Raw genomic sequence first — 12,184 nt, 5'->3', positions numbered from 1 at the left:
TACACTCAAAAATTCAAATATTTTAGAACAAAATCTCAATTATTTCTTTTGTATTTTCATTTCAGCACTTGTGAATCTGGAACCTGGTCATGTTCCCATCTTAAATGCCGCGGGAGATGCAAAATTGAAGAAGCAACTTGCGTCACAACATTTGATAATAATTATTATTGCATGATAGGCGAATGCTCATATTATGCTGTTTCTGTATGTTTCCTACATTTTAATCTCATTTATAATCAATTTTTGAAACAAATGTATAATTAATGCCATTGGCATAATACCTGCTTGAGACATTTCTGAGTTCTCCATTTTGCAATGTTTTTTCAATAGACAGAGGACTGGACCATCATGGTAGAAATCCACCAATGTCAAGCAGCATTTAAACAGTCGTGTTTGCAGCGTGTTACCTTAACTAAGAATCAGGTAAGAATTTGTAAAACGATTAATTTTAGTTCTGCCAATATGTTCACTAAAATGATTAATGATTAATGCGTACTTTTTTTATAGACTTCCTTTGTATTCACCAACGATGGCAAAATACGTCTTGATCAAAATGTGGTCACAATGCCCCTGAGAACAGGTAAAAAATGTTTTGCCCTGTTCAAAGAAGTAAGAGAAACTTATGGCACAGGAGGTGATCATTTTACCCATTGTGTCTATGCAGGCTGAAAAACAACCACCCAATCCAATCCCATTTTCCAGTTCTTGGTCAGCAACCATGCTGGCTACAGGACATCAAGTACATGTTGAAATACTTTTCACATGTGATGAAGGTTTCTGCCTTTCCCACCCTTTCAGCATAGCATGCTATGGCTTGAACTCATTAACTCTTGGATAATTTCAACTGTTGGCGAGACAGCAAATCAGTCCCAGTATTCCTTACCATTTCAGTTGGATAAAGATAAGTAAATAAATGGTTTAATGTGAGTTGAAGCAGTATATTTTCTTTAAAACAGGAGGAATAACAATATTTCAGCAATCCTCAATGTACATTCAAGTCGGAACAACATTTGGACTGAAAATGCAAGTGCAGATATTTCCTATTATGCAGCTTTACATCTCACTGTCTGAGGATTTAAAAGAAAGCACGAAAGGTATGGCTAATATGATATATTCATTTAAATGCATACTTAATTTAGTGACAGGATTACATCTTTAACTACACCTTTGAGTAGAAGTGCTTCAGTAATAGTCCTGACTTCACATGCTGGGAATAGAATCTACCTATTTATAACGCAGGGTAGATTCCATAATACTGTGGGCAGCAGATGACTGAGCATGCTCAAAAGTAATTGATTTTCCATCTTTTCCCCTGGCCCACTAGCCCTTCCCCTATGGGTGGCGAGTATCTGTCTGGGCCACTTATGAGAGGCGGGCAGGCTGAGCAATGAATAACTGCAAGGCTAGTTGTCAGTGGATTTGACCTAAATCTGAAAGCGTGGCTCATTTTTTGAAAACTCACACATCCCTTTAAAACAGAATAGGGCACAATAGATGAATTGCATGCCTTTGAGTAAAGTTTCAACAGGAGCGAGTGGAATACAGTCTTTTTAGTATTTGAGCCAACTAAAGTGGATGAAATGGCTGTCATCAGCAAATGCTTCAAGCAGGAACTGCATTTTGAACTATATGACAAATAGATCTATTTATTGCTTACAGATAACAAGGGAGCATTAAAACGTCAGATAAATGATCATCTGATTAACATCCGATCTACTTAGGGAAATTACTGCATTCATTGCAGAAAAGTAGTAGACTAGTATGCCTGATGAGGCAGAATGATACCAATGTTCACCTTGATAATGCATCAACAAAAATATTACCTGCTGCCAAAATGCTAGCAAATTTTCTAATGTCATCCCAACATTAAATATTTGCAAATAGTTGAATATCATACATACCCTCATGACCACAGTGTGCTCCCAACTGCACTCTTTGCAGCACATATTGAGAGTTCGCTAAATGTTAATTAGTTTTGCTCCGGGTCAGTGTTAACTTGAGACCCACATATCTTGTCAAGCAGTGGTTCAGGTGCCAATACAATGGGACCATATCCTCAGCACAAAGGAAAAGGTAGGCAGAGAAACTGCAAAAGGGACTGTGAGAAAGAAACAGAGGTTAGAGGTGGGCCAAAGCAAAATGTGAAAGATACCCAATTGGGGAAGTAGAGAGAGAGAAAGTCAGAATGAGAAAAAGAGACACATAAGACAGTCAGACACATAGAATAATAGTGACTAGAATCTTTATATTTTCAACCATTCTAAATGATTACAGCATTGACATTTTTATTCATACTGAGAATTCCAAAGCATATTGTTCACCTATGCATATTTAGTCATCTAGCTCTGGTATCTTTACTTATCTACTTATAGTGGGTAAATAAAACACCATGCCCTACAATTCTACAGGGGCTCTCCAACCCCCCAAAACCTGCAGAGACTCAGCATAATCAGCAAAATCCTTCCAAATTTCAGGGTGCCCATCTATGTTCTAGGACCCACTGAAAATTCAGTCATATCACTCTTCATTATAAACTTCTTCCTAAATTCCCTCAGTGAATATGGCCACCATCCTCCTCTTCCTTGCAGCTCTAATTCACCAGGCAAAATGCTACATGCCATGTGCTATATATGAGTGAGTATATTTGCTCTAGCTGTCTCAGCTGGAGTTTGTGGGCACAGTGGGGTGACCATAAGACCATAAGACATAGGAGCAGAAATTAGGCCATTCGGCCCATTGAGTCTGCTCCGCCATTCAATCATGGCTGATAAGTTTTTCAACCCCATTCTCCCCGTAACCTTTGATCCCCTTACCAATCAAGAACCTATCTCTCTCGGTCTTAAGTACACTCAATGACCTGACCTCCACAGCCTTCTGTGGCAATGAATTCCATAGATTCATCACTCTCTGGCTAAAGAAGTTTCTCTTCATCTCTGTTCTAAAAGGTCTTCCCTTTACTCTGAGGCTATGCCCTCGGGTCCTAGTCTCTCCTACTAATTGAAACATCTTCCCCATGTCCAGTCTATCCAGGCCTTTCAGTATTCTGTAAGTTTCAATCAGATCCCCCCTCATCCTTCTAAACTCCATCGAGTATAGACCCAGAGTCCTCAAACGTTCCTCATATGTTAAGCCTTTCATTCCTGGGATCGTTCTCGTGAACCTCCTCTGGACCCGCTCCAGGGCCAGCACATCCTTCCTGAGACAGGGGCCCAAAATTGCTCACAATATTCTAAATGTGGTCTGACCAGAGCCTTATAAAGCCTCAGCAGAACATCCCTGCTTTTATATTCTAGTCCTCTCGAAATAAATGCCAACATTGCATTTGCCTTCCTAACTACCGACTCAACCTGCAAATTAAGAGAATCCTGGACTAGGACTCCCAAGTCCCTTTGCACTCCAGATTTCTGAATTCTCTCCCCATTTAGAAAATAGTCTATGCCTCTATTCTTCCTACCAAAGTGCATGACCTCACACTTCCCCACGTTATATTCCATCTGCCACTTCTTTGCCCATTCTCCTAACCTGTCCAAATCCTTCTGCAGCCTCCCCGCCTCCTCAATACTACCTGTCCCTCCACCTATCTTTGTATCATCTGAAAACTTAGCCAGGATGCCCTCGGTTCCTTCATCTAGATCATTAATGTATAAAGTGAAAAGTTGTGGTCCCAACACTGACCCCTGCGGAACTCCACTAGTCACCGGCCGCCATCCTAAGAAGGACCCCCTTATCCCCACTCTCTGCCTCCTGCCAGAGAGCCAATCTTCTATCCATGCTAGTACCTTGCCTCTAATACCATGGGCTCTTATCTTACTGAGCAGCCTCCTGTGCGGCACCTTGTCAAAGGCCTTCTGGAAGTCCAAGTAGATAACATCCATTGGCTCTCCTTTGTCTAACCTACTCGTTAGCTCCTCAAAGAATTCTAACAGATTTGTCAGGCATGACCTCCCCTTGATGAAACCATGCTGACTTTGCCCTATTTTATCATGCACTTCCAAGTATTTTGAAATCTCATCCTTAATAATGGACTCTAAAATCTTACCAACGACTGAGGTCAGGCTAATCGGCCTGTAATTTCCTGTCTTTTGCCTCACTCCCTTCTTAAACAGGGGTGTTACATTAGCGATTTTCCAGTCCTCTGGTACCCTCCCTGACTCCAGTGATTCCTGAAAGATCACCACTAACGCCTCCACTATCTCTTCAGCTATATCCTTCAGAACTCTGGGGTGTATATCCATCTGGCCCAGGTGATTTATCCACTTTCAGACCTTTCAGTTTTCCTAGCACCTTCTCCTTGGTAATGGCCACCATACTCACCTCTGCCCCCCGACTCTCCTGAACTTTGGGGATGTTACTCATGTCTTCCACCGTGAAGACTGACGCAAAATACCTATTCAGTTCCTCCACTATTTCTTTGTTCCCCACTACTACTTCTCCAGCGTCATTTTCCAGTGGCCCAATGTCCACTTTTGCCTCTCTCTTACCCTTCATATATCAAAAAAACTCTTGCAATCTTCTTTTATATTACTGGCTAGTTTACCCTCATATTTAATCTTCTCCCTCCTTATTTCTTTTTTAGTTGTCCTCTGTTGGTCTTTGTAGGCTTCCCAATCCCCTGGTTTCCCACTGCTCTTCACCGCATTGTATGCTTTCTCTTTAGCTTTTATGCTGTCCCTGACTTCCCTTGTCAGCCATGGTTGCCTCGTCCTTCCTTTAGCATGCTTCTTCTTCCTAGGGATGAATTTTTGCTGTGTCTCCCAAATTACTCCCAGAAACTCCTGCCATTGCTGTTCCACTGTCTTTCCTGCTAGGCTCATCTCCCAGTCAATTCTGGCCAGCTCCTCCCTCATGCCTCTGTAGTTGCCTTTATTCAACTGTAATACTGTTACATCTGATTCCAGCTTTTTCCTCTCAAATTGCAGGGTAAATTCTATCATATTATGGTCACTTCCTCCTAAGGGTTCCTTCACCTTAAACTCCCTTATCAAATCTGCCTCATTACACATCACTAAATCTAGAATTGCCTGTTCCATAGTGGACTCCATCACAAGCTGCTCCACAAAGCCATCTCGTAGACATTCTACAAATTCCTTTTCTTGGGATCCACTACCAACCTGATTTTCCCAGTCTACCTGCATATTGAAATCCCCCATGATCACTGTAACCTTGCCTTTCTTACACGCCTTTTCTATCTCCTGGTGTATCTTGTGCCCCACATCCTGACTACTGTTGGGAGGCCTGTACATAACTCCCATTATGGTTTTTTTACCTTTGCGGTTCCTCAACTCTACCCACGCAGATTCTACATCATCTGACCCTACGTCATTTCTTGCTTTCGATTTAATTTCATTTCTTACTAACAAAGCAACCCCACCCCCTCTGCCAACCTGCCTATCTTTTCGATAGGATGTATATCCTTGGATATTTAGCTCCCAGTCCTGATCTACTTGCAGCCATGTCTCCGTAATGCCCACCATATCATACCTGCCAATTTCAATCCGCACCACAAGCTCATTTACCTTATTTCATATACTGGGTGACTTTCAACTACTATATAATGGTGCAAATTGAACCAATTTGAAATAAAAGGTGCTGACAACAAATTGTTTTCACAGTCATTAAAGCCATGTTAAAGCTTAGAGTTCCATGATTGCAAAGTAGATCACTGTGAATAAAATTATGTAAATCATCCAAACTTTGCTTGAAATGAAATGGGCATCATTAGATCACAAACTGAAGAATGTATAGACACCTCTTACCAAAATATACTATTGGGTCAAAGTCATTCCCAAACCAGGAAGGAACATACCCAAGGTAACTACTCTCTTGTGATGACCTGCGTTCTTTTCCTTCAGGTTTATGTGGCGTCTTCAATGATAATGCAGAAGATGACTTTCTATCTCAAGGTGGCATTGTGGAAAGTACCCCCATTACTTTTGCTAATTCCTGGAAGTTTAAGGACAGTTGCCCCGATGCAATAATACCTCCTCCTTGTATCAGTTCAGAAAATGGTAATTATCTTTTCTGATGCCCTTCTGATTACAATATAGTTACAGTTGTTTTGCATTCCCTTTTATAAGATTATAGCAATTAATTTATACAGAGGCCTGCTCTAAAAACATAAACACTGTAGTATCTACTAGTCTGATCAGTGATGTCAGCCAAGCCAGCACAAATGATTGTGGAAATCCAAGTATTCGTTTCGTTAAGCAAGTTTCTGCTGGTTTATAAATAATTTCAACCGAAACTGTTCCAGCTCACAAACCTGACCACGGCCCAGAATGTAACAAGGAGGGCAACATGTTTCAGCTGATTGTGGCCATTTGATGATAGCCTTCAAATTGATCTGATTTTCTTAGGTACACAGGCTCATTTAAAGAAGTCTTTACATATTAAAATATTCTCAGTTTACGAAGAAGCTGAATAGTGTGTACAAATGAAACTAGTAAATGGTTCAGCATTTTTTAAAAATCGTTTGTTTCATTAGAAATTCCAGCTCTAATTGGACACCATCATAAAAAGACTCCCTCCCTGGCACAGTAGCAAGGGGTTTTCTGGCATGGCTTTTCCTGACCTGTCTTTTTGGCAGACAACCTATGCCTGACTCCTTACAGTTACTTGCCCCACCACACATCCACAAGTGCAGTGGGCCCACAGGCTGTCAGGACCCGATGAAATGACTGTTGCCAATATTAGCCTACAAATGCGTAACCTATTTCTTTGTCGTGTTTTAATGCTCTAGATACTTTAACAGAGGAACGGTGTTAATTCAGTTTTGTTGCATGCAGAAAATTCTAGATTGTGCATGGAAAAATTGTGAGCAAGTTGCAGGAATATCTTTAAATCAAGTATTTTTCCTTACAATAAAAGTTGTGTTTCTGAACTAATATTTCAGAAAAATATGCAAAAGATAACTGCCGCTCCATAAAAGATCCTAATGGTCCCTTTTCCAAATGTCATTCTGCCGTCGACTCTGTACATTATTATGAGGTAAGTACTGATTCAGAGTCAAAGTTTATGAAGTTTATTTCATATTCAACATAAAGTAAAAGTTGTCAAATAGTAATCCTGCATGCTTTCGCCTTGGCTGGTTGAGCTTATCCGTTGAGTGACTAATCCATAACGAACAGAAAGATCCCAGGTTTAGTGCACATTCTGTATAGAGTTATCTAATCTCAGACAGGGTGGCACTACAGGTGATATGATTTCCCCCAGAGTGTCAGTTTTAGGAAGAGGAAATTTAACCAGGTTTAGTTTTGTAGATTGTATAAGTTTGTGTTAAACAACACAATGGTGGATATGAATTTATGAGTTAATTACCCCACTTGATTTTTTTTTATTGTTATGAAATATTACTGCTTAAATTTTTAACTTCTTTACTTATTTAGATGTGTGTAGCTGCTACCTGTGCCTGTGAGAACATCAATGAGTGCCTGTGTGCAGGATTGGGACTGTATGTTCATGAATGTGCTGCTCATGGTATCATCGTGAAAAACTGGAGAAGAAACATTTGCAGTAAGTTGCAATGCTGCTTACCCTTTAAGAAAGTAGAACCTGAGGCCCCGATTTTCATCCCTGGCTCAGCAAACTTGACCTTTAAAAATGTCCGCCCGCAGGTCACATATTTGGTCTTCGGGGTGGGCTGGAATAGTAGTCGGGCAATCCCGGAACGAGTGCGGGGGCTGCTGGGTCTGGAGGCGGGCTGGGTGCAAGGCCTGCCTCTGTGCTCCAGCACTGTGCATAAATCAATAAAATATATTATTAAACAAATATCACCCTTCCAGCCTTCAACCTTCACCCCCACATGCTCCCTATGCCCCATCCATGCCAACCCATGCCCCCACCAACCTCCCCATGGCCCCTCATACCCCCATGCCAACCCATGCTCCTCTAACCGCTCCCTCCAGACCTTCATTGCCCCTATGTGAACTTAGTGCCAACTCATGCCAACCCATAGCCCCACCCACCACTCTTTGACCCTACCCACTTCATGCCAACTTACCTAGAATCCTTAGGCACTTCCTGGACAGCTTTGACACTTCCTGGACACATGGACACTTCCTTGACAGTTCCTTGACAGCTTGACAGTTTCAACAAGTTGGTATGTAAAAAATATATAATCGTATTTAATTCTAACAATCCTAAAGGCTGCTTTACTTTCCCAAAGGGTTCCTACATCCCCAAGAGGGTGCCTTACCTCTTCCAAAGGTGCCCCAGGACCCAAGCCAAAGGGGTACCTTATCTTTCCAAAGAGGTGCCCTGGCTATCTAAATTAACCCACCAGGTTCAGACCTCCATTACTTGGTCTGGTCTGTGCACTCCAGGGTTCTCGCAGCTAGTGTTCAAAAATCGTAAGTCAGTGGAGGCAGCCGGTGATTTAAATGGCCAGCTGCCTCCGTGGTTCATGCGATCCTGGCCCAACTCCAGTCCCGCCCCTGTGAAGATGGGAGATGCCGCATTCAGGGATGAGACTTAGAAATTTTGGGAATTTCAGTACTGTTTGCCATGACGGAGAGTCTTTCCATCGTGGCAAAAATCAGGGCCAGAGTTGGCGGAGTTGATTCTTCAATCTCACTGCACCGGTCACCTCCTTCATGATGTCATTGAAGGATGTAGGATTAATAAAGGCTTGACAAGTTTAAATAAATCAGTATCCAGTCAGAATAGGTGCAGTTTGACATCCTCTAGGAGTGGGAAGGATTCATTCAAGCTAAAACTCCTGATAGCCACTGGAGGCAGAAGTCAGCTCAAATCCAAAAGGCTGCAATCAGTCGCTTTCTGAGAGGGACTTTTGTGCTGCCTCAAGTCTTGGAGGGTGTTCCAGGCCCAGTGAGGCCTGCACATTCCCTCTTTGTACCCTTCCTCCTCCTATTGAGCTGGACACCAATACCTGTCAATTGCCCAAATCCCTGGGAGCTCAGGAGGTGTGAACTGCTCAAATTCCAGTGAGTGACATCCCACCATCCAAATCTCTTAGGGACAGGAGGGGCTAACATCTACCTCCCTCTGCACAAATCCACTCTTCAGGGCAGAGGCCTGATAATTCCATCTTCCGCCTGATTTCCTGTCCATTCACTGTTCCTATAGCCCTTTTCTGCTGTTTCTTTGTTGCCGACACTGAGCAAATTGTTCAAAAAAGGGTAAGGATAAACCCAGCAACATCAGACCAACCCGTTTAACTTCAGTGGTGGGGAAACTTCTAGAAACTATGATTCAGACAGAATTAATAGCCTCATGGACAAATGCAGGTTAATTAAGGAGAGCCAGCGTGGATTTCTTAAGGGAAAATCATGTTTAACTAACTTGCTGGAGTCTTTTTGAAGAGACCACAGAGAGGGCTGATGAAAAAGCTTTCTCACACAGCAAGTGACTAGGGTCTGGAAGGCACTGCCTGAGAGTGTGCTGGAGGCAGTTTCAATCGAGCCATTCAAGAGGGAATTAGATGATCATTTGAAAAGAAACAATGTGCAAGGTTATGGGGAGAAGGCAGGAGAATGGCACTCGGTGAAATGCTCATTCAGAGATCCAGTGCAGACACGATGGGCCACATGGCCTCCTTCTGCACTGTAATACTTCTGTGGTTTTGTGAAATTCATGGCCAGCTTATTTTCCACCATGGTATTATACAGAGGAAAGTAGAAGAGTTGTCCCTGATGTGCTGTCCAATATACTGCTGGGTGCAAATTGACCTACGTGACAACAGTGACTAGATTTCAAAAGTAATTCATTGACTGTAAAGCACAATGGGAAATCGAGAGGTCACAAAAAATGCTATGTAAATGCAATCTCTTTCTTCCTTACTGGAAAGCTAGGAGACAGGTATCATTGACCCAGCCAGTCTCTTAAATTTAACTAGAAAAAATATCTGAACAAGAATGAGCATAAATCGAAAGCAAAACCTCACACGAGCAGCGTCACACTAGTAGGTTTCTCTCACACCACCATATGGAAATGAGTTTCCTGAGAAATCCAACCTATATGAATGACTATGGGCCACCTCAATTTCTATTTATTTGGTTAAATTTCTTTTAAGACACCTGCACTTATTAGTTAATATAAATGGAGTTCAACGCAGGTTTTAAAATAAACTGTTATGAAATATTCAAATCTTCCATCGGTGCATAAGAATAGCCATTCAAGGACTGTGAGGTAATTAGCTCCTGTGCATCAAAGTAAAAGTATGTAAAGTCATAATTCCCTTACATTTTTATCACAAGAGCTCATCCATTTTCAAAATATATGATACCAAAATGTGTACACAACTCACACATGTGTGCACACACATGAAAAGTCTTTTTTTTAATTCATTCATGAGATGTGGGTATCGCTGGGAGAGCCAGCATTTATTGTCCATCCCTAATTTCCCTTGAGAAGGTGGTGGTGGTGAGCCACCGTCCTGAATACCACTGAGTGGTTTGTTAAGCCATTTCAGAGGGCAGTTCAGAGTCAACCACATTCATGCAGATCAGAAGTCACATATCGGTCAGGCTGGGTAAGGACGACAAATTCTCTCCCCTGAAGGACATTAGTGAACCTGATGGGTTTTCACGACAATCTGGCAGGTTCATGGTAACCATTACTGATGCTATATTTTTATTCCATATTTATTTTAAAAAAAATGAAAGCATGGATGCCTTTAAACAAAACACCTAGGCATGATTTAAAATAGTAGCTAATTGAAGCTGGGGTCATCCACATTTGCCACTTTATTTTCTTGTTGTAAACTCCTGCAAAAAAACTAGCCTTCATGACATCTAATTGAAAGATAAGTAAGCTTATGCCATGGAGATTAATTTTGGTATTGTGTAGATTGTGTGCTTCTTTTGCTGAGTTCAATTGTCCATCCGTTCTCTGCCAGTCAAAGGATATTAATGAGAAATATATTTATTGGGGTTTAAGTGCATTATATGCTTCATTAAAATCTATGTTGTTTCTCCATCTAGATACACCATGTGCCAACACTCAGGTCTTTGAGAATGACATGAGGGCCTGTAACCGCACCTGTCGATCACTATCCCAGTACGATTACACCTGCGAAGTTAGGGATGTTCCAGTTTATGGCTGTGGCTGTCCTGAGGGAAAGTACATGGACAATACTGGGGCTTGTATTGATAAATCAGACTGCTTGTGTTATATAGATGGGGTGGCTATCAAAAAAGGACAAAGCATTCCTCTGAATGGTCGAATCTGGTAAGTACCTTTGTTATTTCCTACAAATATTGAGTAAACAAGAAAACATGTGTAAAAATATAACTCCCTGCTATTTCGTTCAGCATGTGTGAAAATGGGAAACCTTACTGTTCGACAGTTCCTGCAACCACCATTCCAGGTGAGCAATTGCTTTTATCCTTCCAGTGCCATCAGTATAAATAGGCTTTAAACTTTGCATCAAAATGGATGTTTATTTCTAAGCCAACATTTAGAATCTTTCTTTTCTAGGATGCCTGAATGGGAAGGTATATTTTGACTGTAGAAATGTGGACAACTTTTGTGCAAAGACCTGCAAAGAATACAATAAGCCTTGTGTGAGTAATGTTTATACATTCAACATTTTAATGTTCTCTTGCAATTTGCAATGTGCAATTACTCTAAACTGTCGATATTAAATACAACAAATACTCAATTTTAGCTAAAACTATTATTACTTTATGTTTTGCTGTTCCATGAACTCCAATGCAATGTCACCTCACTATCTGGCTCACTCATACACCCAATAGAATGGAATATGTGCAATATTTAAAATATGCAGAATATTGTTCTTGTACTAGTATCATAATATTTCATCCCGGTTGTGTAAAACCTATCGTTATGGATTCATGTAAATCTGCATTGTTTGCTTCTCAATGGATTTAACACCAAGTTGAAAGGAAATTTATTTATTTCTTTGCTAAAAGTCTAATAGCAACTGTGTCCCTGGCTGTGTCTGCCCTGATAATCTTGTGGAAGATGACTCTGGAAGATGTGTTGCTCCTGAACAGTGTCCTTGTTCATTTGGAGGAGAAAGTTACGCTCCTGGAATCACAATTTTAAGGGATTGCAATAACTGGTGAGATTAAACAATTGGAAAAACCAACCAACATTACTGAACAAATGAAGTGTTTATTTTTGCATAATACTGTTGTTGCTACATAGAATTTACAGCACAGAAACAGGCCATTTCACCCAATGGCTATATGCATATGGTGTG

The 12,184-nt window shown here is 41.1% G+C and overlaps 1 protein-coding gene across 1 annotated transcript in view; it reads left to right on the top strand.

The window, feature by feature from the left end:
• LOC144673104 (uncharacterized) overlaps window positions 1–12,184 on the top strand; it is a 158,975-nt gene that overhangs the window by 20,037 nt on the left and 126,754 nt on the right. The window contains exons 10-20 of the mRNA XM_078535093.1: window positions 66–204; window positions 331–423; window positions 508–580; window positions 957–1,094; window positions 5,853–6,008; window positions 6,893–6,987; window positions 7,386–7,512; window positions 10,941–11,187; window positions 11,271–11,326; window positions 11,437–11,522; window positions 11,892–12,043. Coding sequence (XP_078391219.1) covers window positions 66–204; window positions 331–423; window positions 508–580; window positions 957–1,094; window positions 5,853–6,008; window positions 6,893–6,987; window positions 7,386–7,512; window positions 10,941–11,187; window positions 11,271–11,326; window positions 11,437–11,522; window positions 11,892–12,043 — 1,362 coding nt within the window. The remainder of the gene's footprint in view (window positions 1–65; window positions 205–330; window positions 424–507; window positions 581–956; window positions 1,095–5,852; window positions 6,009–6,892; window positions 6,988–7,385; window positions 7,513–10,940; window positions 11,188–11,270; window positions 11,327–11,436; window positions 11,523–11,891; window positions 12,044–12,184) is intronic.

This window comes from Cetorhinus maximus, unplaced genomic scaffold, assembly GCF_964194155.1.
Source record: "Cetorhinus maximus unplaced genomic scaffold, sCetMax3.hap1.1 HAP1_SCAFFOLD_271, whole genome shotgun sequence".
Lineage (NCBI taxonomy): Eukaryota > Metazoa > Chordata > Chondrichthyes > Lamniformes > Cetorhinidae > Cetorhinus > Cetorhinus maximus.
Note: the sequence above shows the minus strand (reverse complement) of the source record. Positions and strands in the feature narration are given on the sequence as shown.